The sequence below is a fragment of the Leptosomus discolor genome, chromosome 13 (assembly GCF_034619465.1).
Source record: "Leptosomus discolor isolate bLepDis1 chromosome 13, bLepDis1.hap2, whole genome shotgun sequence".
Classification (NCBI taxonomy): Eukaryota; Metazoa; Chordata; class Aves; order Leptosomiformes; family Leptosomidae; genus Leptosomus; species Leptosomus discolor.
Genome location: NC_141403.1, coordinates 4,476,840 through 4,503,319, shown reverse-complemented (window position 1 = coordinate 4,503,319; position 26,480 = coordinate 4,476,840). Strand labels below are relative to the sequence as shown.

General features: G+C 41.3%; 1 protein-coding gene across 2 annotated transcripts in view; it reads right to left on the bottom strand.

Annotated features, from left to right (window-relative positions):
* The window catches only part of SPIDR (scaffold protein involved in DNA repair), a 198,914-nt gene that overhangs the window by 142,884 nt on the left and 29,550 nt on the right, over positions 1-26,480 (bottom strand). The window contains exons 6-7 of one of the 2 annotated variants that reach the window (XM_086472516.1): positions 23,471-23,635; positions 1,787-2,043 (exon numbers count right to left, since the gene is read on the bottom strand). In XM_086472516.1, coding sequence (XP_086328642.1) covers positions 1,787-2,043; positions 23,471-23,635 — 422 coding nt within the window. The remainder of the gene's footprint in view (positions 1-1,786; positions 2,044-23,470; positions 23,636-26,480) is intronic. The other variant, XM_086472517.1, reaches the window with a different exon arrangement.

The window sequence follows — 26,480 nt, the reverse complement described above, 5'->3', positions numbered from 1 at the left end:
CAAGAAGCTGACAAACTTTCCCCCAAACTGGCCTTCCATCCACAGCACTGAAAACCTGAGCTTCCCTATCAAGGATACAGACTCTTATATCCACTGTTAGCACATCAATGAAAATGTTCTCCATCAACAGTAGAAGGAAGGATGGGAGAGAGAGACACGTGGAATTAATGCCCCGAACAGGAAGAGTAAAAAGATGACAATTACCTGGACAAGCAAAATAACTAGATAAATAAAACTCATAACTGAGGAATTTCCTGTTCCCAAAGGAACCCAAGACAGAACCACAGGATGGAAGAGCGAAAAACCCTGCAAGCTCTGCTCCTCTGGCCACTCCGGACGGATTACATTCTATATCGCTGTGATTGGTTTGGGTTGGTTGGTTTGTTTTTAAAGCTATTTTTTCTCTTATACACTTGTTTCAGAGTATCTTTGCTGTAAAATGTATGTTTGCACTAAGATTGTTGATCGTAGAGGTCACCAAATGAAGCTGGTCGGTGCAGATCCAAGTCATGTTTAAGCTATGGAACTCCTAACCCCGGGATGTTACTGCAGCAGACAAAAGCTTTTATGGCTTCAGAAAACTACTGGGCAAATTCATGAAAAGACAAACCCACTGAGGGTAACAAACAGCTCCTGAGCAGTAAACTGCTGAGAGCTGGAAATGCACGTGGGCAAAATACCACTAGATGCTTGTCCTGTTCTTATTACCTTCACACATACTTGCTTTTGGGCACTAACAGGCATTTTTGACGGTTACAGCTTTGGTCTGACCTGGTACAGTTGTGTCTTTATGTTTTTAAAGTAACAAGAAATAAAGCTGGATTGCACAAGCAAAGCACTTGTAACTATAGAGAACCTCAGTAATTAGGACTTTCAAATCTGTTCCCTCAGTCAGCGTTTTGAAATAGCCAAGACCATTTTTAGAGAAAAATAAGGTATGAATATTTAACCAAAGTGGAGATTTACTTTTTAAAGTAATTGATTGATTGATTACTGCACACAGAATTGGCTGTAAAAAAGTAAGAACCAACCACATTGTTAAAAATACAATAGACATCCATAGAAGCACCATTTGTGATCGTAGTCTCCATAGCTCGAGGCATACCTTCACATATACCATTTAAATTAAAGCAACTTTCGTTAATTCAATATAGGAAGTGACCATTTCTGCACTGTAATTAGCCAGAGGAAGAATGAATTGTGAACATCAGGCTTCCACTGCTCAGGCTCAGGCTGTTATCTTTCAGCAGTTAGGTATTTTCTTATTATATTTAATTTAGGCACAGAGATTTTAATTTCAGATTAACAAATACACCCCACCTTTGCCTAAACATCACTCTGTCCAGCACATGGCTCATCCACCCCTTTCATACAGTATTTTGGATAATTTTGCCCTGACAAATCTGGAGAGGACTAAAAAACCCAGAGGTACATGATTTTGCAGACTATCTGGAGAGGCACAAAGCAATGAAATGATTACAAGCTAAAACAGAAACATGCCCCCCCACACACCTGTAAGGCACTGTAAAGCATTATTAGAAATGCAAAAACGGTATCGATATGTACACAGGAGTTCAAGATTGAGAGCTTTCACCACAGATTTTAAAACTGGACTGAGTTCTTTCTCGCCTTGCTTGCTGGTTTACAGACAAATGACATTCTTTAAGCTGCTGGAATTTGCATCTCTAAAACGTCTATCCTTGAAATGCATTTCTACTCTTCTTAAGTATTTTTACATGCAATTAAAAAACCCCAAACATTTCCTTAAGGCAGACGGTGCATTTACCTCAGTAGCTTCCTCTTCTTGGCGGACTCGGTGGGGGCGCGGGGGGCCTTGCCCCCCTGCTTCCCAGGGGTGCGCAGCAGGGCCTGCGCAGACCTCAGCCACTCGCTGGCCGGTCGTGCCGTAACATCCCCCGTGTCCGCTCCTGACCCCGACCGTAATCTCTTAGTGGATCCTGGAGTAGTGGTCGCCTGGCCCATCCCTCTTTCTCCAACGCTGTCGTTATCGGATGAATACTCAGAAATTTCTGTTGAAGTTGTCTAGACAAATAAAAATATAAAGTCTTTAAACAGAATGCTAAGGGGATAGTACAGTTTTATGTAGGCAGTTATTTATGTTCCCTAGTAATCCATAAATTGAACGCAAATGTATTGATTAATGTAACTGGGACAACTTCACTGTAATTGCACATTAATCTTTTGTCAGTCAACATGAATTCCTGAATATAAGGACCATCTCTCGAGGGACAACTGGGACGAGTAACATTTGTTTTTTCAAACAACTAGATCTGGAGAATTTATCAAAACGATCGTCCTATGCTTATCTCTATGAGAAGTTTCCAGACAGGTGTCAGGCTTAAAGCAATTCTTCAGGAAGGTAGAAAGAGGCTAATGAGCGACAGGGATCGTGACTGGGAGGAAAGCTGAGAGGAAAGGAGCTTTCACGTCAGGATTCAAGTAAGCAGGAAGGCTGGCTTCTGTAGTCTGCACGGAGGGAAGAAACACATGCCTCTACTGACAGCTCGTAGCTGGCAAAAAATATGTAACCTTTTGTTAAAACAAGATTTTGACAACTAAAGCTGGCCTCCACCCATGTCCAGCAGGCCTACAGCCTCCCAGGAAGGTTTCAGAAGTTGAGCAGAAGCTGTCGGGCTGCATCCAGGCAGGTCCAGGGAGGATCGATCACTGCTCAGCAGCCAGAGCCGCGAGCAAGCAGGGCTGGAGTTCAGACTGGTAAAACCTTCTCCCAGAAACTCATAGGACACACTGAACTCATCCCACTGAAGGATGGACGGAGGAGGTGAGGAGTGAATGAGAAGGCCCAAAACCAAGTCTGCAAAGAGACTGTAAGGCTGAGGCGAGGGCTGGCAGAGAAAATTCACCTCCTTTGGCTCAGCTTGTTCTAGTTCTGGTGGGGTGAGCATAGTAACAGTCCCATCACTGGGACCACCAGTACTAGCCCAGCTCAAGGAGGCTTGCACAAAACTGTTCTGTAGAAGAGGCAAGTGAAGTAACTCAGCCTGATCCCTGAAGGAACCAAAACCCAATGCAAAACATTAGGTTCACATTATCAACGGGAAACTGGAAAACCCCAAAGACTCACTTTGCTCCAGATCATGCTGCCCCGCTCACAGAATAGCTCCTGAAAAAAATTAGCCTGGTCTAACGCAGTAAGCAGCTCTCCACACAGGTTGTCTGACAACTGGCTCAGATAAAGGCTTTAAAAATAAAAGAGGAAAGGGAGGGAAATCACTGCATTCACTAATGCTGTTGTATGTTATTAATTAGCGTAATCATCTGAAACCAACATTTCTCAACTGTGCACAAAACTGAGTTCAGCTCTTGCCAGTTCTTTAATACATTCTTCACGTAAATGACGAGACACTGTGTTCATGTTCTGAGAGCTTACCCAAGTATTCTGGAAACTGGAAGGACCTTTTAAAGTTATCCAGAGAAGGAGAATAGCTCAAAGAATGTAATTAATATCAGCCTGTTTTAAACACAACACAGTCAACATTTGTCCCTTGGCAACAATATTTCTCTGAAAACAAACTCCTTCCACGCTGGAAAAGAGCCAGAAATAAAAGGCTTCAAAGAGTACTAAAGCAGTAAGCAAGCACTTCATTCTTAAAACACCATTCTGATGTACCCTTTTGCTTTAGGAATGCTTTAATTTTGCTCGAATTGGTGCAATAGCCACTGCACCTAAAAAAAAAAAAGGATGCAAACCTGAAGTTCTTTGAGCAAGTAAAATGCAAATGGGGAAAGCCCTTGGGATGTGCTTCAAGTTAAGCACGTGTTCTAATCCCACTGACTGTTGTAAGAGTTAAGAAGCTTTCCAAAGTAAAGATTGTCTAATAAATCATTTAATTTTTCTGCTAATATTTATTATTGTATATTTGTTTAGACCGAACTTGCCCAAGCAGACCATACTCTGGGGTTTTGGGGTTTTGTTTTGTTTGCTTGTTAGAGTTTTTCCTTTTTTAATTGGTCAGTTGGAAATTGTTCTTAAAAGAGGAAGCTATAAAAATGGAGAAAAAAAAAATAAAAATCAAAGAATAAAAACTTAACCTTCCAATTCCATACATTATTTAACTGTAGCCACCATCAGAAATACAGTCTGAAGAGAAAAATATTTTTAAAATTTAATAAAACCCCATGATTTTTCAAGTATCCAGTAAACAAGCTGGCATGCCTACCAACATTATGGTAGTAGCTGGCAAAAGAAAACCTAATTTAATTTCTTAGGTTCACTTTAAAACAATCACTGATAAACAGTGAAGAAATTGTTTCTCGATTATCAATATCTTAAACATCATGAAGCTGAATTTTCAAGAGGGTTTTTTAAAAATAATACCACTAAGTAATATCACTAATAGTTTCCGAAGAGCAACTCTGCTAAGCACAGAGAAGTGTCACATTAAAAGCAGTTAAATTTTCCACATCGCTTATTATTTCAAAGTACAAAAACTTTTGGTCATAGCGGCTGAAGGTACAATGGTCCCCACTACACACAGGCTGTTTCCCCACCTCAATCCCTTCCTCCAGCCCCTGAGCCCAACCTAATCATTCCCATCCTGGGGTTTTCCATGACTGTCTCCCATGTATCCCAATCACTCCAAATACTTGGTAGCAGACTCTCCACTAACATTTACCTATCGTTTCCAAGGATGACCTTGCCACACCCTCTTTTAGACCATTTTAACCACTTTTCCACGTCCACAGGCTAAGTGGATAAAAATGCAGGGGCTCACCTCAATCCCTCTCTCACTAAAACGACAAACATGGCTCATTTTGTTCACTTTCAGAATAAATCAATTTGCCCTGTGACTGGTTTAATTTGAAAGGTTCTAAATGTTCCCCTTCTATGGCTCTTTTAAGGAAAAATGACTATAGTATAAATGTGCAGAGTACTGCATTTTTTTCTAATAAGATTTGGCTACAGGAAAACAAAGAAGTTAGTGAGTACCGCAGCTGAGCATCCAGGACCCTGTATTTTAAACATAAGCATGTTTGAATCAAAATGCATCAGAAGAGACCTCTCAAGATGATGTATTTAATTTATGATGTATTTTTGACAGCTAAGTCACCAGTACTAGCTAAGGTAGAGGATGGTACAAACCTAAAAATAGAAACCAGAATAAGAAACAGCAAACATTCCCCCCCGCTAAACATTTAAGATTGCTAGAGAATATATGATTACCTGCGTAAATTTAAATTCATTAAAAAAAAAAAAAATCACCAGAAAACCAACCACAGAAATGGTAAAATCCTGACCCAAATCATTCAAAGACAAAACTCTGGACTTCAGTGAAACAAAGACAGCATTCCATAAGGATGTAGTAGATTTTGCATGCAGGCAGCACAGCAGATACCATGCTGCTGCTCCTGTGAGCAAGTACTCGCTCCCTCAGCCTCAAGAGATTTGCTTCAGCTGCCTGTTGCTTCGCCTTGAGTGAGTTCCTGGGGAGCACCTTCGCAATCTGTGCAGCATTTGCTTCTAAAAGGTCTGAAAAAATTACCTTTCCACTCCAATAATGACAGAAGCAAGAAATATCTGTACTTGATCACTTTAGTAAACACTTGATATTTCTTATCAGTAAACCAGCAGTAAGTTAATGAGATGTGTTCAATTTCCATTTGAAGTTTCCAGCTTCAGCACAGAAAGCAGAACTGTACAAAACTTTCTGTACAAAAAGAAAGCTAACATATCAAACCTATCCAAAAAAAAATAATAAATCTGTATTGTTTAAAAAAGGCACTCTCATACAATGATGGCTAATTAGAGGCAAGGAGATGAGTAGTTGGGAAAGTTTCTCAACCCCCTTGGGCTCTCCTCCCAAGATACATCACTCAGTGAAACTTTTCCATGGAAAAAGGTCAGTATATACACCCTACTTTTGTATTGGTTGAACACTTTCACTTCTTCAGTCATCATGCATTCAGAAAGTGTTATAAATCTTTTCCAGTTGGTATGAAGATACTTTGCAGATATCGTACTCAATAAAAGCTGACAGATGTTCTGAACAAGTTCATCAGCTGAAAATAAGACGCTTCAGCATGCGGCAGTACGTGCAAATCTCCTCTTACTGACCAAAAATGGCTATCACATTCTATATAGTCACTGAAATAACTTTTTGCAGTCGGAGGTCACTTAGTCTGTCATTTCCTTCCCTAAAAATAATAAATTTCTTCCCTCCTAGTATCTTACTACAGCTTAGCTCAAATGGCAGAAGAGCTAATAGGGTTCCTCAGATGGCACCCTTAGGGAACCAGGCTGTCTCAAGGTCACAGAGCCAAGCTGTGGCCGAAATGGAAACAGTATTTGAGAGTTTCAGACCTTGACCACCGTACATACAGAGGAAAATTAATATTGCAGCATTTCCTTTCCTACTTGTTCTTTCACATGTCTTTGCCTCTAACTCTGGAAGCGTTTTCTATTATCCCCTACCTGGTCTCTCATGGACTATCTTTTTCGCTTTTCTGATGTCCTTACTCTCTTCAGAATTAATTTGCATTTCTCCTACTCGCCCTCTCAAGATGGGTGGAAGCTGACTGGTATTAACAAACACACAGAGTGAACTCAGGTGACCACCCTGTCACCTCTCTTTTTACACCGTCTTCTGATAGGCAATGCTACATTTGCACTATTGGTACTCTGCTGTCATGCACGCAAAGGGATTGAAATCCAGCAAACCTCTACCCCAGGGAGTGAGCTACAGGTTGCAAGGAGATTTTATATCTTGCATGGTACTCCCCAAAAAACAGAGCGAGCAGAGAAGCCGCTGGATTTTCTACAATGAATATTCACAAGCATAAATTACCAGTGCAGTATGCCAAAGGCCCAGGCTATGCTAATGAGTGCTTGAAGCTAACTCCACCAGAAGCTGGCTTGCAGGATTACAGGGAGTAGGGTAAAGGCAAAAGAAAAGAAGTTTCCCCTTAATTAATCAACACAAAATTAATTCAAGCATTGTGCGCACAGATAGTACAGGATATTATTCAGCTCTATAAAGATAATTAAAGATATGAAGGATTTAAAGCTTGCAGTTCTCTTCAAAGCTTTGTGTTTGCTGAAGTTTAACTGAAGCACTGAAGTCTATGCCAAATATTTTCCTAGTACCTTGAGAAAAAATTTGGTTCTTGGTAAGCTAGCTACTTTCGCTCTAGAGAGATAAAATTCAGGTATATCTTCACACAAGAAACTTAATGTTCAAGTGCAGAGCTAGGCGTGTGCCGCTCTGTGGGTGACACCAAGCTTTCTTCTCACGGAATAACCACAGGAACAGCACGCAAAATGTACAAGATTAGGTAGCAGTGCGTGGGCAGAGATAACCGTATGACAAGAAAGAACAACAATGAAAGACATAAATCACTAATAAGGTATTTTTGGACTTGCAAGCCCAAACTGACACAGCAGATTAACTGAAATTTTGTATCTGGAACAACCACCCAGTGTTATGACAGAGACAGCATATATTTAAAATGGATCCAGATAATGCCTAGTTGCTTGGCTAAGTACAGCATTCCTCCTCAGCACATGTGCTCAGGCCATCTGATCTGTCCTAAATAGTTATCGGCAGCGTTGGTTCAGCGCGCTGGGAAATGACACGTCCCGCTCCACGCACATTAGCATTTTGTGGCTGCCATTACAGGAAACCCAGCCGGACGCTCTTCAGGGGCACGAGGACGGCCACCTCGAGCATCTCTCTGGGACTCCCCAAGAGCAACTCCCGCTGAGCTGACAAAGGGTTTGCTTCTTTCTCTCTGCCCAGCCACCGCTAAACTTCAGCAACATCTCCCTTCACACAGACACGGGAATGAATTTTTGCTATCTCCTAGATGCCACCACCCCTAGGCTGGAATGCAGTAGTTATTAACACACAGAATCATTGATGCCAAGCAGCAAAGAAGAATGCTGTATCTACTTGAATATGGAGGAGAAGTGTAGGCAGCAACGCTGTAATTATTCAAAGTAGAATTTGGTCACAGACTGCACCCTCATCTCCTCTTAATGGTGTTTTGAGATCTTTAAACAAGTGGTTAGGGCTTCTCTTCTATGACTAATTAAAAAGGATTCATTGGATCCAGCAGCCCAGTGCTTCCTATCGTCAAGGAAATTGATTCATGATTATCTCTGGAGCAAGGAGGCCAGCTACCAAACCTTAAGCACCACTGCCTACACTGCAGAGCTTCTCTTTGCAGAGCTTCTGGGGAAGCCTTACCCATGTTTGACCCCATTTATTCCACAAGCTCTGTAAAAAATTACAGCTGCATTAGCTACTCTCTTGAAAGATTACCTCAAGTATGATTCAATTCAGAGGAAAAATACCAATAGCTGTTATCAAAAGAAGAGCAAATGGGATAGTGTCAGAGATGTTTTCGTGGGCTGGAGGAGTTGAAAGGGCTTTGACATGACTCTGCAGAAATTACTGGAATGATGTGGCTGCTGTTGAGCCCGACTGCTGGTTATCCTCCAACACGGGGCTGCCTGCACGACTTCTGAAACCAAGAAAAGGTGCAGAGGGCGACATGGACAAGAAAACTCTCTCTTGCACTTCAAAGAGTGAGGAAGTTGAAGCACAGTACACAAACCCACAAAATGGTGGTTTACATCACACATGAAATAACAATTAATTAAATAAATAACGTGTATCATTGTTTATCAGCTCCCGTATCTTGTGCAGATCATACTGCCTTGAAGTGGAAAATGAGGTGAAGATTAGGATTACATGCAGTATGTTTGGCTGTGTAATCTTTTTTGTAAAGGGAGAGGTGCATGGTTTTGTTTGGTTTGAGCTCTGTCACACATAATCCTGTACACATACACCATTGGCAGGCAGTATCCTGCACGCAGCACTAATCGTTTTAGCAAAAAAGAATGGAAAAAAAAAAAAAAAAGATTTTGCATGCACACAAAAAATTCAACATGAATATCTGATCTTTGAAAGCAATCTTTGGGAGAGGAGTGATTTAAATCACAATAAAACAGACTTTTTATAGACCTAATGAAAAGATGGTCTTTTACCGACTGTTTTGGTTTTTTTGTTGCCTTTTTTTTTTTTTTTTTAAAGCCAGGTGAAGAATACAGAAGTAGTAAGGAAGATGAAATCGAAGCCATAACTTCTAATCCTGAGCAGAAACCTCAGCTTTTACAAGACAAACAGGTTTAGCAGGCTGTACCTCTGGAGATACTTCCACAAGCTGTTCCAGCCTGCCTCTCCCAGAACAGGTTGTTCTAAGGCATGGATCAGCCGACCGAAACAGGTGAGGCTGACTTCTCAGCCCAAGTGCGTTTTTATACCAAATAAGTCAGTAAAGCAAGAAGTACTGCGTTTATTCCGAAGCGTACTCTTTAGAGGTAGAATTAAACAGCGATTCTGAAGGCCAGAAGGAACAAAATGGCTGTCTGCTGGGCACAAGGGCAGGAAAGAACAGGAGGGGACAGTGAGCTACTAAGGTACAAAGCTGGCATGAAGCAGAAACCAACAGCAGTTAAGGGATATTGAGTCGTACCGTATGGAGTATAAGGAAAACCCTCTGCAATTTTAGCATCCGTAGCATTTGCGCTGCAGTTGAACCTCTTGGGTGTTGTTTTAGTAGTTTAATGAAGCTTTAGCATTAAGAAGTCAACCTATCACTTCTTAATATTCTGCATTACCACTGAGCTCTCCTCCATCAGTCTGTGATCAGAGTAATAGTCAACTTCTAACGGACCCAACAATGCTGAAAAACGTCAGTACAGACAACCCACTAGTGCCTTTTCTGCTTGGTCTAATCTTTTTTTTTTTTCCATCATACAAGAACATCCTCAGTTCCTCCCAAGGAAAAGGACTGGCTGTTAAAGACAAATTGGACCAATTTACGCATACTGTTAGCCAACATTATGTTCAAGTGAATTACCATAACCCTTGCTCTCCATTCCTTCCTTAAAAATAGAGGGGAGGGGGGAGACGCCATTTCACATGTTGCATCTTGCAAACCATTCAGGGACAGAACCAGGTCTCCTCTCATGCAACTGCGTATTATCCCACGCAGCTGAGCTCTCATCTTGATACGGATCCTCCACATGACAGAGACCCAGGTTTTCAAATATAAATACCTGACTCTGATAGGGCACGCAGATAATTACATCATTTCGCACAGACACCTCAACATTATGCACTGAAGTTTGGGCACACGAGAAAATTATAGTCAGCTTATAATACCACTTAAACAGGGTTTAGTTCTTGACACAGAAATAGTTACTTTCATGTTTCCAAGGAACAGATGTTATCAGATGGTTTGATAACCTACTTTCACATTCTTTGTTTATAGTTATTCACTCAGTTTCATTTATTAAAGTTAGTGGATTCAGGCCATGAAACCTCAGTTTTATTGTCTCTATTTTAGGTGATGCTATGGTAATCATCCAGGTTAAAGCTTGGCTGTAACAAGAGGACTCAACTGAAAGGCATGATTAAAAGCCAAATTATTATTTATGAGCTAAATCCTGAAGCACCTAGACTAAACACCTGCAGGATTCAGTAGGAACTGTTAAGGGAGGAAATACATTTCCATCTTCAAGCAACTCTTTTGTTTTGTTCCAAGTCTTCAGAGAGATACTTGTAAGGAGAAGCAGTATCTTTTACTAGACAAATAGATATAACTGTGGGAAAATAGACAAGCTTTCAGCACTAAGCCCTTCCATAGGTCTCAAAAGTTTGTCAAGTTTTTTTTATTCCAAATAGTCTAAATAAATTAGGGTTTTCCTTATAAAATCGCTTCTCTCATACATTTAGGCTATACAGTTACGAATAATGATCCTGCAAACTTTTTTTCTTAAAAAAAAAAAATCTTTCTAAAGAAGAAACCATGAGAAAATACCTCACAATAATGTCACTGTTTAGACCGAACCAGGAACAGTCACATACTTTAAAACATCTTTCATATTATGCATTCTCTTTCAAAAAGTCGGTGATAACTGCAGGCATGTTATTTTTGAGATGAAAGGAAGCAATTCCAGAATAACTAAAGGAGAGATTGCACACAGATATTCAGTGAAGTACAAATTAGGCGCACCAACTTCTCATCTTTGGTTGATCCACCTGCAGTTTCCTGTGAAATCCCTTAGAAAAGCACGTATCGAAAAAGGAGGAAAAAAAAGACAATGAGAGAAAGGAAACACAACTGGCACAGTGTTGTATAACATGCAAATGCAGTACAGGCATTATTTCTGCAATAACGCTCAGCACTTGGTGGAAACTTTTTTTTTTTTCATCATTTCCACAGAGGTACAGAGACACGTCTTGAAATTCAGACTCTGCGCTTCCAGCTCCAGCAGTGCCGGCGTTCACAGCCACACCACTGGCAGCGTAAAGGGACACCGAGCTGCTGGGCAGCGCAGCGCATTACATTCATTTTCTTCTACTCCCACTCACTCCACATTCTTCTCACTTGACTGTTCTCCCCTTTGCCCCATTTCTTGCTCCACAGTGCCTGCAGTACTGCCCCCAAAGCCTAAAATAGTCTCTTCATTTCTTCTCTCCTCTTCGTTTCTCACTTCTTCCGACCCTTTCCTTCCTCTCCAGAAGTCCTTCCACAGCCTACCTTTTCTAGATCATTGTTTCACGTTTTTGCACGGTTGAAACTATTTTTAACAGCCAATATCTCAGAGCAGGAAATATCTTACCACGTCTGAAATAGTGGGTTAGCGATGACAGTATGTGCACGCATACAAAAGCGCCACCTTCACCTAAACTGATTTTTAATGGTGATGAGAGCACCTATAGGCAGACTAAAGAAACAGAAAACTCATATAATTGCTTTTCCAAGTAAGCCAAAGAACACCAAACAAGAAAACTAGTTAAAAAATATGTTAAATGTACTCTGATAAAATTAATTCTGTTTGGAGGAAGAACAAAAGAAAAGGAGCCCAACACTAAGTTTACAGGCTTTCTTTTAGATCATGAGCCTAAATTTTGGAGGAGCAGAAGGAAAATAAAGCAACCATCAATTGGGTAAGGAATCATAATCAAAAATTGTAATGTTGTTGTAAATATGCATTTTATAGAGAGATTCAAAGGTGCTAACCGCTGCAGTACTGTCTGAAGTTTGACACATTTAGTTGTGCTGATTGCTCACAGCACATGAAAAGATTTCAAAGTGAAGCCCAATTAAAACTCCTTTCAGATCTAGATTAGCATAAAAATACATGTGCTGTAATATGTGTGTGTTACATTACACAGAGTGACATGATTGCCATAATATGGGTATAACATACATTACAGGGCACAGGGAGAGAATCACAGATATTTAAAACTTTTATTAGTAAATAAGCATACCAGGAAAGAGACACTTGAAATGCCAGTAAGGCAGTAATCAAGTACAATCCTTAAACAGTTAAACTCAATGGACTGCAAGTTTCTAAGAAGCAGCTAGTAACTTGCATGGAGAACTTGCAAAGAAAAGAGCTCTGAAACACAAACATCAGTAATTTGTACTAAGCAATTCCTTATACGGATTATAAACCAGGAAGATTAAAAAGAATTAAGGTAATGCTTCTCAGTTACAAGCAAAGAGAAAAAGAGAGCCTCAGTGCATGTCTGCATACTTTAACACACTTTAAAAAGCAATAGTTGACTGGTTTCCACAGCGGTCACCAGTAACTTTTGGCTTCATGCCTCCACTATCTCAAACCAGATCAACAGACTGTGATGGCTCAATTTCATCTCCATTCTTAAATCAATGCTTGCTTTACTTCAGGAAAGGGGGGGAGAAAAATCCTGTAGAACTGTCATTTTCTTTTCTATGAAGTTAGCACATGTGAATGTGTATTTACATATGGAAAATGCAACTTCTCCAAGGTTCAGAGGGTGGTGTGTGTGTCTTCTCTTTTCTTTTTTTAAAATCTAAGAGAAGCTCAAAGCGAACAAGATAATGCGAAAATAATACAAGTTAACTCAGCTTGTAGAAAGAGCATTTAAAAATAAAATGTGTCCTTCAAGATACTATTAAACATTCTCTGCTTATTTTCCTCTTCCCAAAGTAAAAATACTCATGTGGTATTTGTCCTTCACACTGAACTCTGCAGCTAGCAAGATTTTAGAAAAGTGTTGTAAATCTGATTTTCTTGAACTTGTGAGTGACCTGTTAGCATTCTGATCAAAAACTTACATGTTATATATGAAGCAACTAAAAACACTGTGCAAGTTGCAATTTCCTGAAATGTTTGGGGCCACAAACCCAGGCCCAAAGTTTCTTCTAAAAGTAAATGGAAGAAAAATATTTTTTATGAAACAGCAGTTAACTCTGGAACACCAGCAGCCGGAGGTCTCGCTCTGGGAGCTGTGTTTAGCACCGAGAAGTTGGGGTGGGGGGAGAGGAAAAAGCCGAGTTGAGAAAGGAGAGGGACAGTACCAGCAGCTTTGAAGAAAGTGCTCAAGCAGTTCTGGGCATCCGGCTGCAGCATTTTTAGGAAGGGCCTGATACAGGCGGCTTTATTGCCCAAATGCAGCAGTGCAAATGTTGGCATCCACTGCACCAATTTTGTGCTCGTCTTACTGGCAACTATTTTAATTGGAATTTTTTTTCTTAGTGGTTAGACAGCAATACAGCATGCAGTCATATTACTTCAGCAGCAACAAACGGTCCCCAGAGTCTATTATAAGTACCTAAAACACTACAACATTTTCTATTCCCTCACTCCAAATCAGCAAAGAGATACTTGGGCATACAGTGACCTAAACTGCCGCCTGGATGACCTGCATTCCCCAGCTCACAGCAACAGTAATTTCATTTTGGTCTGAAAGATGGGCAAGACACTGCAGCAGAGCTGGCTTAAAAAAAACACAAAACCAAACCAACAACAACAACAACAACAACAACAACAACAAAATCAGTCTTTTAAAATCCAAAGAACTTCACATGCTTCAAGGGTCATTTTTCAGAGTACAAATATAGCCCAGAACTGTGGTGGAGCACAGTCTTGCTTCGTACTTGCCAAAAGCCCAATCAGTTTATCTATATCGCTGCTTTAATGATTTAAACTCCAGCTCACACAGTATTTTCCGTTCAGTGCATAGGACAGTAACTACACAGATCTATCAACGGATGATAACTCTTCTCAAACAAGGAGAGCCAAAGTTAAAGCAAATTCTAAGACAATGACAGAATGGTAGGTACCATGTTTTTTTCTAGAGTTATCAATTCATTTTAAGCAAACTACACACCAACTATAAATGTTATTAAAATAAAGCAAAAAAATCAGTCAGTTAAGAAAATTCAGAAGAAAAACAAACTGGTCAGGCATAAAGGGGAATATAACTTCAGGATTGGGACAAGAATTTGAATATTCTTGTAGAAAAGACTGCTTCTCAGTTTTAAACTCCTCTGTCAAAATAATGTAAAAATACACTCACATCATTTAAACCCTTGGTTTCCAAAACGCTGACTTAAGATTTCCACTGGAGCTACTGCAATTCAGACCATTAATATAACACATACCAAGACTTCAGGATAAAAATCCTTTTGACATGTTTATTGACATCTACTACAGCCAAATTTACACTTGGAAATATTAGACATTTCAAATACATTTTCCCCCCAAATTGCCAAAAGCAAACAGATTCCGTTATGTAGTAATCACTTCGGAGGGAGGAGGAGCTGAGTGTCTAGATCAAAAGTTGACCATTTGTATCCATTTGCAAAAGTACCACCAAACAAGTGTGGGGGTATTTTTCCCCTCTTCCACTTACTAGTAACAAAAGCCCTGGAAAAATCACATCACTATAGCCAAATATAAGTATTATTATTACTGGAATGCACTAATAGAAGGAATGCAAAGCCTACCCTATGCAAAATAGCAAAAGTGTACAATTACATTTAGATGACCCGATGAGACGTCCACTTCTTAAGGCAAAAGCACTCAAAATGAAAATTCAATTTAAGAGGTCCCCCACAGTGAAAACACCGCAGTGAAAAAAAGCACGTGTAGCTGCACAACGCCACTACAACCCAAGCACAAGCTTTTGCATTTATTTGTTTATAGTTAAACAAACCTGTCATTTTCCATTTAGGAAACATCACATACTTTTCTCCCCAGTTTTAGGTTTGCCTTTGTGTATTTTTTACACACCTAACGTTAACCTGTTGGCTCGTTCTGCCTAAATTATGGGGACTCTGGCAACAAAGAGGTTCCTGAATTCACTCTTGCTTTTTGCAGAATAGCCACTTCAATTACCTTCACTTACTTCTGTGTAAGGCTGTAATAATTCAACATAAATTTTACTAAACCGAGAAGGAAGAACAGAATACGCAAAAAGCAGATGCGTGTACCTTCACATCCACTTCTCCTTGCCCCAAAACTGAACTCCACATCACTCCACAACCCACTACACGCACATACGGACTCTAGAAATCGGTTTCAAACATAGAAAAATATTTGCAGGACTTCCACGGCAGCTAACTTTACATTTGAAGGATTACAGAAACATTCTGCACAAAGACAGGGAGCAAAAGCAGGGATGCTTTCTTATACTTAAAAACTCAAACTTAAGGCAAATACCCCAAGAGGTTCTATAGCTTCAAGTGATGCTATACTAATAAACTAGGACTTCTGATGACATTAAACCAATGCCTTATTCATGTCCTGAACAGCAAGTACAGAAGTCCAGGAAAAACAAGCGGGTCAGAAAAGCCCCTCTATTTCATTCAACAACTGTTTAAAAAAGCACAGTGCAGGGACAGGATCCAGAAAACATATAAATCAGGATTGCTGTGAAAGCAACACCACTGGATTTATGTGCATGCGTTTTCTAGATAGTATAATACCACATATCATGGCCAAGACTCTGAAGATCGAGTGCACAAATGTGGCCTCTCTATGGATACAGCCCTGCCAGAAAGAAGCACAGGAAACATCTGAAGTAGTTTGACAGACAATACATAAAATCACTTTGGTGGAAGCAGAGGGACTCTATTTGCTGTAGATGGCAACCACCACCGAAAGTTTGCTCATGACTGATGAAGGAAAATCGAACCAGAAGATTTCTAGGGAGAGAGCACAACACAGAACTTGCACCAAAAAAAAATGCTCTGGGGAGAAATCTGGGGAATTTGCTGTTTCAGATACAGAAGAGGAAACCATAGTGGTAATAAGAACCCAAGGATCTACTTTAAAAAGCACATGATGTTTATGAAGCACTGCCTGAACATGCGAACCTTCACGATAAAATGTGATCTAGTGCTGCAAGCACAGGACTGAGTCAGAAAGCCTGACATTTAAGACTGGATCTAACATCAGTTCCTGTGGTTTGGGGAGACGCTGTTGAAGACAAAATTTTCACAAGGGACTCTCAACTGTAGCTGGCAACTTGGCCCTCAAGCTTATTTTGCACAGGTGCTAGACACGGACTCCCACGTAAAAGCACTGAGCACCACTAAGGCTTAGTGTCCAGGGGCGAGGGAAGCAGAACTGCAAAGCACCTCGAACTGAGCATAAGCAGACATTCAAATGTAAAAGACTTTTGAAAGTCCTCACTTAATTGTTAACTCTCCAAAATCGGAGCCTATTGATCACTTTGATAACTTCAGGGAGACCACAAAAGAAAAAACTGTTAAAAGTGTTCTATATATGTAAATACAAGAGGTTATCTTCAGCTAGAAAAGCTAAGACTTCGACTCCAAGAGGCACTTTGATGGCATTTAGACATCAAAGTCCAAGAGGTCAGTCACAAAATCTTCTCCTCCTCTCCCCAAAGCCTCCCAACCAACCCAGCTTTTTCAGTACCCAGTGTTTCAAGATTTTCTTAAAGCACTCCTGGACATACCCAGACACCATGCAACTCTGCAGGCTCGTGGTTTCTGTCACATTTAAGCCTGTGAGTACAAAGTTGGTACTTCTGTACCTAAGCCTGTTTAGGGGCTTGATTCAGTAGGTGCGGGTTTATGCTCTGCAGAGATTCCCAGTCATTGCTTGCATTGAAAAGCACATCTGCAACAGTAAACACATAACTCTTCTGTAACACTCCAGATATTTCAGACTAAGCAGTGAGAAATTCCAATTCTAGCAAGACAATCTTTAGCTTAAGAGAGTTTAAATCTCTCCCTCTCAGGAAAGCTTTCAACCCACCAAAGCAAGCAATGAAGAGATCATTTCTACCTCTCCCTCACAGGCTGGGCCACTGCGGAAAAAAATCACAAGATTCAAAGGGTCTTTAAGGCCTCCAGTCCCTGCTCCACATCAAACAGGCATTAGATAAAATCCAGGAACATCAGGGAGCTTAAGCGTTCCCTGGTCAGAAAGACAGTAGCTGGGAATCCTGGTATTTAACACTTAAGCTCTTCTGTTCATTGTATACAGAACACAGGCATCTAAATCTAAGTTTAATGGCTGGTTTGCAGGCCAGGAGTCAGATTCCTGTAGTTCTGGCATGACAATCGGCTGCACCACAGAAATCAGCCCACTGCTGTATCTGCCTCCAAATATGCTACGGCATTTTTTTTTTTTCAAAATGCACACAACTCCCAAAAGGCAAATCTCCCAAAGTCGACGCTAATCACAGCAAATATGCAACAATTCAGTCCCCTTTAGCTGCCTAACCAGACTTTCAGTTACTGCAGTCTGGAATTTTGCAATGACGCTGCATGACCAAGCACAATTTAATTGTGTTTTCACTTGTTTGTTAGATGAGTTCCTATCCGCTTCTATACGTCCTCAATCCAGGCAGTGCAGAAGTTCAGGCTGTGAAGACAACACTGGATTTTGCAATGCATTCAGGACTTCAAAAACAAAAATTTCCAATACATCAAAGCGGTCAGAGAAGTTAGTACTCAATAGGAAGTTGTTTCTCGAAAGGAAATTGCAAATTTCAGTCAAAGAGGAAGATGAAGAGTTAGAATTAACTAACTGTTCCAAAAACTTCAGAAAGCAGGAAGGGTTTGTGAAGGTTGCATGAAGAAACTGTATGCAACCACATAAACAAGGTCAGTTTAGGATTATGTAAATATCTTAAGAACACATCTCAAACAAACAAACAAAAAAAAGATCCAAAACCAAAAAACAACAAAACAAACAAAAATCTCCCATCAAGTTGCACGTATTTCTGAGAGGACATAACAGATATCCTTGCAGTTTTCATATTTGGACCTATTCACTTTGGACAGGCTAGATGCAGACGCTTCAAACTTGCTAATACAAAAACATTTATATTATGCAGCTTCTCAGGAACATGCAACAAACGTATTTAAAACCAGAACACTTGCTATATTTTGTTGAAGTTGTCCCTATCACTCACAACCTTCTAACATTCAAGTATCAGTCTTCTCTGAAGATCAGGGATTATGTTAATGCACATTCAGCCAGCAGCAAAGCAACTGGTTTTATGATTTGGCCAATTAATCCATTTAGCTTAACCTACGTTTATATCAGTGTCCCAGTTGTGGGTGTCTGGCCACAAGCAGAGAAAGGGCAATGACAGATCTTCGGTCTATCCTATCCAGCCATTCTTACACCAGATCAGGAAATGTTCCCCTGCAGCTGGGGAAGAGGTGCATGCTTGCAGGGTCATTTATTGCAAGAGTTAGATAAAAAAGGTACCAACTCAAGACTATGTTCTCTAGTACCTGGCCAGCCAGAGACTTACTTTGCCTTTCACGCCCCAAAACACCCACTTCAAGCTGTAACTATACATAGACAGTATTTGCAAAGCCTTTCCAATTACCTTGCTACTGTACCTGACTGTAACTGGGAATGTGCCCATTCACAGACACAGCTTTTGCTGTAATACCATGATAGTGTGGGCTTGGCATGATTACATCATACACATTATCTTGGCAGCCAGGCAGCAGCAGCTCCACCAACTGAGCTCAAGGCCAAGCCATCAACAGTTGTGCTGAATGCAGTTGTCTGCACATTTTTACAAAGGCTTTCCATTTATTATGTTTGTTTTAATTTACTGCCCTTATCTTAGTGCCGTACCAACATCCCTATGCAATGTTTGTATACCCAGTAAGTTGTGAGAAAACATGCAGTAACAGGCAACAAACTCTAGCCTTGTCATGATCGTTTTGCAAACATGATGCTCAAGGTTTTTCACTCCTGATGGAGTAAAATAGACCACGCATAATTAAGCCTGAAACCTGTCAGGGGCATGTGTCTTGGAACCACAGATGTGCTCACTTCCGAACTCTAGGCCCTTCTGTGTGAGATCAGTTGCTACGGCACAACCCAAAGGTCTTTCCACTTTTCTCATACAATATTCTCAGCCATTTTCAATTCTTCTCCCAAGAACATTCAACCTTTTAGCCCCAAACTAGTCTACATTAGTTTCAGAGATGACAACAAAAATGAACTGTGTGTGCCACCTTGTGAAATCCACACATCCGGCTCTATTTGACAGAACTGCCGCTCTGGCATTGTCCCTTCTTCTTCACTATGTGACATGTGCCCTGTCCTTTCCTCCTCTGTTCATCCTCTTGGCACAAAAAAAGATGTAAAATAAACATATCGGGCAAAACATGAAACAGGGCAGAAGTGAATATTAGAACTGTATTTCTACTAAAGCAAAAAATGTCTTTTAAAAATAGCCACTAGCATAATTAAGGTCTGCAAGAAACAGCACTTATTAGGCTTTATTAAAATTACATGATTAACACCGGGGATGGAGTGTGTGAATTACAAAACTGATATGTTAATTGTAGCAGTACATTCTTCTCGAGGATGAATCCCAATATGCCAGAAATTAGAGACTCGCACTTAGCTTGCATATAATGGGACAGACAGTAGCTGAGCTGGGTCTTTGAGAAGGTCTGAGGACAAATTCACCTAGCTCATTGTCTGGAGGAAGCGAGCCTTTCTGGAGGCCATGCTTCTGAAAAGTGCACTGAACAAGGTGCTCTCCACACCCATCAGCCTCTCAAAAGCTTCAGTATCCTGGATGAACTAAAACCAACTCCCCACAGCTTCGGAGCCACATCCACCTTCAATCACAAGACAACAGCAAAAGAAATCCATTGAATGTTGGCAAAATGATGATCAGAGACAGTAATAAGAGACACGCAATACCGTCTTTGCAGATTTAGGGGCAGAAAAAGGAATTTACAGTAACACCTCTCTCTCTTCCCTGCCCTCACCACCCCCCCCAAAACCAAATCACGCAGCCATGTACACTCCTGCACAGTGGCTTTAATATGCTGAGTGATTAAAGGTGACGATGATGACTACAGGCCATACTATGCATCTTTAGAGGGTTTTCAGTTCAACACTGAGGGGCCAAATGGGGCTACTGTGTATCTAAAATATTTTACTCTGATTAAAGGTGTAATTATATAGTTAGTCATAATAGCTGCCATACTTTAAAAGAAACCCACCTCTCCTTCAGGGGAAGGGAAGGAAATTATGCTACTTTATTCATCCAAACACACTCTCAGTTAAATTCAAATACAACATGTGGACTAGATAAATACAGTGACACACAGCCACAAACACTTAGTAATCCAAGATAGAACAAGGAGATGAATCTTTTAACCTATAATCTTCGCAAAGGGAAACTAAATCTTATGATTAAGAGTTCTGTCATATCTGTGCAGGTATCAGTGGAGGCTGTGTGTTTTCTTCTCAGCTGTCATAAGAAATTCATGCTGGTTTTACAGCCTAAATATGAGCAAAGACACTACAAACACGGGGTCTGAGACAGAGCTTAAGAGATTTACTTGTTTATTCAGTTAGCGCATAACTTCTATAGAGATCCACATATATGTCGCGCAGATGGGTAGGCTGGTGCTAAGAATCTTACTCAACACAAACAAACCCAAAATCTTTTCCTTCTCTTCTCACTGTATCTTCAACCCTGCAACAGATTTGCTCCATTATTGTTACCTTCAGCAAATCGTCACTCCAGGTCCACAGGAATAATGATTTTTGTCTAGGAGGTGTTTCCTTGGCTTAGGTCATCTTTCACAGAAAAGCAGCTGATCTCAAATAGCCACTACTATTGATGAATAAGAAAAGATGAGGGATGGTAGTTTCTGAATATAGCTACACCTTTTAAACTAATGCTTCTGGTTACACAGAAGAGAGGGTGAAAAAGCAAATGCACGATAAACAAGCTTCAGTTTTTCACCAGTTTTTTTACTGACACTCAAAGTCCACATTTAACACGACTGAAGCCATTTAGAGAACCTTTCCCAGCAAGTGCTCCCTGGAGACCCTCCAGGAGGTTGAGTTCCCTGAGGAGACAAACTCAGACACAACACAGGCTTAGTTCACTTGAACCTGAAGGAGGGGAGGCAGGGTCTATGCAACATCTTGATCCACAGCAGTCCCAGCTCCCAAACCGAATGACAGAACCAGGTCGGATAAAAGACACATCACATTTCAAGGGAAAAAGAAACGGGAAGGGTGGGAGATACAGGAGAGAAAAATAGCCATCCTTGCCAATAAAGTTTCCAGTTATCCTCATGGACACTTGTACATTGTCTGGAAACTCTCCTTCTGGAATAAAATATTTAGAGCATTTGGTGTGCATTCAACAGCTTTGAACAAATCTATTGAGTTTTACTGCTTAACCTTCCTGCTCTCCCCCTTTTATTTTTTTCAGCATTGGTGTCAGAATTCGGAAATATTCTCAAGTTCAACAACTGAACGTACATTCCCCAAACTTGACGAGGGAGAAGGCTGACCAGGACCCAGCCGAGGCACTGCATTCCATACAATTTGTTAGGTAACAGAAGTATAAATCATCTTTATACGTGCACAGTTTTTAATCACCATCCTTTGCCCAACATAGCTCAGTGGTCAAGCCCCAAGAACAATTTTACGAGTCCTGTCATCTCTGTTTTTTTCCAAGCATTCTCTCAAGTATTCCTGTAGTTCCGTAACTGCACCTCCCTTGAGCTAGATTTCCATATCTTTTACAACGCTATCTGCTATTCTTTAAGTTTTTACACGATAACAGAGGGAAGAAAACATCCTTGAAAACAGACAAGAAAACTTTATCTTACATCAACAGAACTATACAAGAATAACAAAAATACAGATCAAGATATGCTATAAAGCAATAAAATTACAAAACACCACATACAATAGTTTTATGGGAAAGAAGGATGGGAAAAAATTCTTTTCCAGATTTCACACCATTTCCTTCCCCCACACACACCCAATCTGGGTGAGGTAGAGAGCAAGAGAGTTTTTTGTTTCTTTTAATTTTGCCCTGAAACATACTTTAAGTAATTGCAAGTGAGTGACACCTAGTGATGAACACAAATCTGATCATCCTCTCCACTCTCCCACACAGAGAAGATAAGCCAGCAAGCACCGACAGGTAACTCAGGAGTGGGTGTTGAATCATGGGAACCTGACACTACTATGTTTCTCTCCCTTAAAAGCCAAACATCAAGTGAGCCAAGACCTAGAAACTTGGTGCACAGCTAAAAAGAATAAAATATAAAAATAACATGGCTAACCTGTCCAAATAAGAGACGGTTAAACCAGATCCAAATCATGACCTGTAAATTCACTTCTCCATTCTCTTTAAAGCTAAGGACCTCTCTCTGGAAACACCAAGTTTTCCCAGCGATCTCATTCTTAATTAAAAATATATATCCCAGAAGCAAACGGGAAGAATGGGTTTCTCATCAAATACTAAAATATCAACAGTTGTCTTAGAGACCACTTAGTGATGTCTCTGGCGTTATAACTGCTATCCTGTTGCAAGGATTTTATGAGCTTGTCAAAGACTCTTATTTTGCCAGTAGTTCCAAAATTATTGCTCACAGAGCAGTTACTGGAAGTGAAGGGGAGGGGATCTAGTGTGATTTCTGGTAGGGTTACAGGAAGGAAAAGTATGCTACTATGCAAAGTAGCAACAACACGGTCCCCTGAAAGGGAAGCTGGAATAAAGAGACCAAGAAAACTAGTCCGACTTTTCAACACCATGACATAGGACAACCCTGTACACAGGAAGCTCACCCTGAAGAAGAGATTTCTTTAACGCATTTTTAAGAGCAGTCCAAAGCTGCAGGGTTAAGAGAGCGAAACACAAAACCCCGTAGGAAAGGGAAGTGATCAACCTAGCGAGGCTATTGCCGCTTTCACGCACTGTGTGCCGTTTCATCGATTTTTGTCACAAGAGGGATTTTGTCACTGAAGCCTCAGGAGCAGCTCCTGCTTTAAAGACACAAAAGTATACACTGTGACTGAAAGCCATCACGAGGACAGGAGTCCAAAAAATAAAATAAAATAAAGAAAATCTGTGGATAGAGAAAGGAAAGCACCTAAACATACTCTACAGCTTGCAGACCTTGTCCTGCCCTGTAAACCCACGGCCATCTCCTTTTCCCTCCTCACAGACTCGTGCGAGGTCAGGCTTTTTTTTTTTTTTAATCCTTCTGCAAACATTAAAAAAAAAAAAAATATCCAAAAGCCTGTAAAATTTAAAGCCCTGAAATCCCAAGCTCCTCGGAAAACTAACGCAACAGAGCCACCTACCATGCGAAGGCAGGACTGACAGGGCTCGGGCAGCAAGAGCCGCCACTGAAACTTATTTGAATGAACTTGACCCAGGTTGGCAGCTGGCCACCACCCTACGTCACCCCGTGACTTAACAGAACACAGTGTTCTTGGCACCCGCACAAAAATGTGTTGAAATCCACGCTGGAGAGAGAGAGAGAGAGAGGAAAAAAGTCAGTGTATGTTTCAAATTAATAAAGGAAAATGGTAATGAAAAGGTAATAAACCACAAAGGCAGCGTTAGGTATTTTTAACTGCATCTGCTGCGTTTTCCCCGGAATTATTCATATCGTTCGGTGTTGCCTCGTGTACCAGAGGCTCGGCGGATGGGCAGCTCTCCCCAGGATGAGCCCTTCCCCATCCAAATCCCATCCCACGCGCTCTCCCTCTCACCTCTCTCCGTGCCCTACCTGGAAAATTCCAGCCAGGCAGCGAGGGCAGACTCCGGCTGCGCCCCAGGGCCGCCCCTGACTCACTTCCTCGCCCAGCCCTGGCGCAGAGGCGACCCGGCGGGCACCTCGTGCACCGCTTCTATAGGGGGACGATGGGTTATGGGGTTATGTCATTCGCAAACAGGCTGTGCTAACGCTCTGCCATGAGAAGAACAGCAAACAAGTAGAAGGAGGACAGGCAAAATAAACTTAATGAACCACGAACTTGATGTACTTCCTCCACACACCACATGGCCAGCATCTCCCTTTTCCACATTTCTTCCCTCTGGGTCTCCCCTCGCTCTCTCTCCCTCCAAAGCCTAGCCTCAAGTCTCTTTTCCTCCTCTTGTCTGCCACCTCTTCTCTCTCCAATGTCCTACCCTCCTCTTCAGTGACTGATCAAGACATTTGACCCCCCCGCAGGTTCGGGATCAAAACCAGCTCACAGACACCTGCTGAGAGGGCTTCCCCCAGTCACCAGGGCCCACACCTGCCACCTGCAACCCCACCAGCGTCCTGATGGCACGGGCCTCCAGCAACGCCTTCCAGCCAGGCCATCGGCCATGGTGACAGGAAAATGGATCCAGTTTCATCCTCGTTACCTTCTGCACCCACATCCTCAGCCAAACACGCAGCCCACGTGGTTAGAGGGATATACAAGAGTCTGTAAGGCAAGCGTGCTCCCTACCTGGACAGCCCACCGAAGCCATTTCCACCATTTCAGCGCAAACCTGAAAAGCTACATCAGTTAACAGGTGATCCAGCCTTCCACCACCCTCCATCCATCAGCTGAAAGAGGGCAACATTTTTGTCTAGTTACAGATTCTCTGATCGGACGCGCAACACACGCATCTAGGAGATGGCCCACATCTCTGGCTAGTCCGTCCAACATCGCGAGCCTGTGTTATATGTGAAAGTTGCACTGATTATTTTTCACCTTGACTATTACACACTGCAAGCTACTATAATGACTATAAACTATCTGCTCACCAAAGAGACAACGAAACTTGTATAGGAAGCAATGAGGCCCTTTTAGTAGTTCCTGTTTAGTATCACAGAAAATCCTTTAAAAAGTCCTTTTCTTCCAAACTAGAAGCCTGCTTATGCCTTTCAAATTAAAATAGTGTTAGCTCCAATAATGTAACAGTAGGGAAAATAAGTCTGCTCTAATGCCCCAAGGATGAAAAAAAAAAAAAATGAGAAACAAGTCTTGTGTTTGACGTTTTGTGGGTATGTTTTTTTGATGCTCAAAATGCCATTTCCCGAGCACCTGCATCCTAAAGTAAAAAAATCTAGGGAGATATGAAAAATACAATTCTTACACTGTTTTCTTTTGCCTCTCTGTGGGACACTCCAAGGACACATTCACATACGGAAAAAAAAAACCCACAAGTGTTGATCAGGACAAAGTAGAGAATGGGGCTGCTTGAAGAATGAATAAATTAAAAGAACTCTGTAAACGAATAATGATCATTTCACACAACCATCTGTAAGTGAAGATAGTCACAGAGCAAGAGAAACAACACTGGAAATAATTTCTAATGGTCAGGATCCAGATCAAAGAGGGCAACTAATAAGCAGCAGAAGTACAGTGAATTCGGAGTTAGGCAAGTTACAGGAAGAAAGGGCATTCAAATAAGAAATACACAGATTGCTGATGACACAGATGACAGGGAATTCATATCAAGGCACGAAAATTTCCAACGACATGCCTTGACTTGATAGGTTACCTTTAAAAACCTCTATGGAAGGAACAGTCCATATTTATTTAACAAAGATGCACTGGCATTCTCACCGTATGCATCAAAGCATTTACCTGCCCATTCCCCTCCAAGTACAGCCAGAAACACTTCTCCTGCAATGGAGACGGGGGAAGATTTTCACAGAAGAGGGAAGCTCTTAGTAGTCTCATGTTTACTAAGGAGTTTACTGGGTTGTCAAGGAGAAAAACAAACCCACAGTGATCCCCATACAACATGCTTTGAATACACACAATTAAATTTGTCACAAAATTACAGATGAGTTCTCCGCCAAACTTTGAAAGCCTGCCCCAGTCCCCTCGCCTCCTAATTGAGCTTGGCAAGCAGCACCAAGATGCTGTGAAGTCTGAAAGTTTGCTCGAGAACCAGATCCGCAGGTTAGAGAAGTTTTCTCGAGCCACTCCCAGCTGGCCGGTGGGCAAACCGCAGGGAGACTGCCAGAGCCTCCAAGGAGGGCAAAGTTGAGGGCAGGATGTGACACACTTACCGCAATCACGCTGGCTACTTGTCTTCCTCACAGGCGGCGTAGCTGGTGGCCTCTAAGGCACAGGACTTGGCTCAAACAGGGCGAGATTCATTTCTTATTGTATTGTTAAAGTATGGATTCAATAAGGTTGTTCTTACGCCCTTCAAGACTGTGAATGGGATGTTTAAAGAAAAAATAGTGGGGAATCTCTTACAATTAAAAGATAAAGCAACAAGTCCTCGTATTTTGTAGCTGAACACAAAAGCCAGCAAGGCCTGGGCTCCATTGCCCTTCTCCTAAACAGCCTCATCTCTGGAAAATGAAGTATTTCA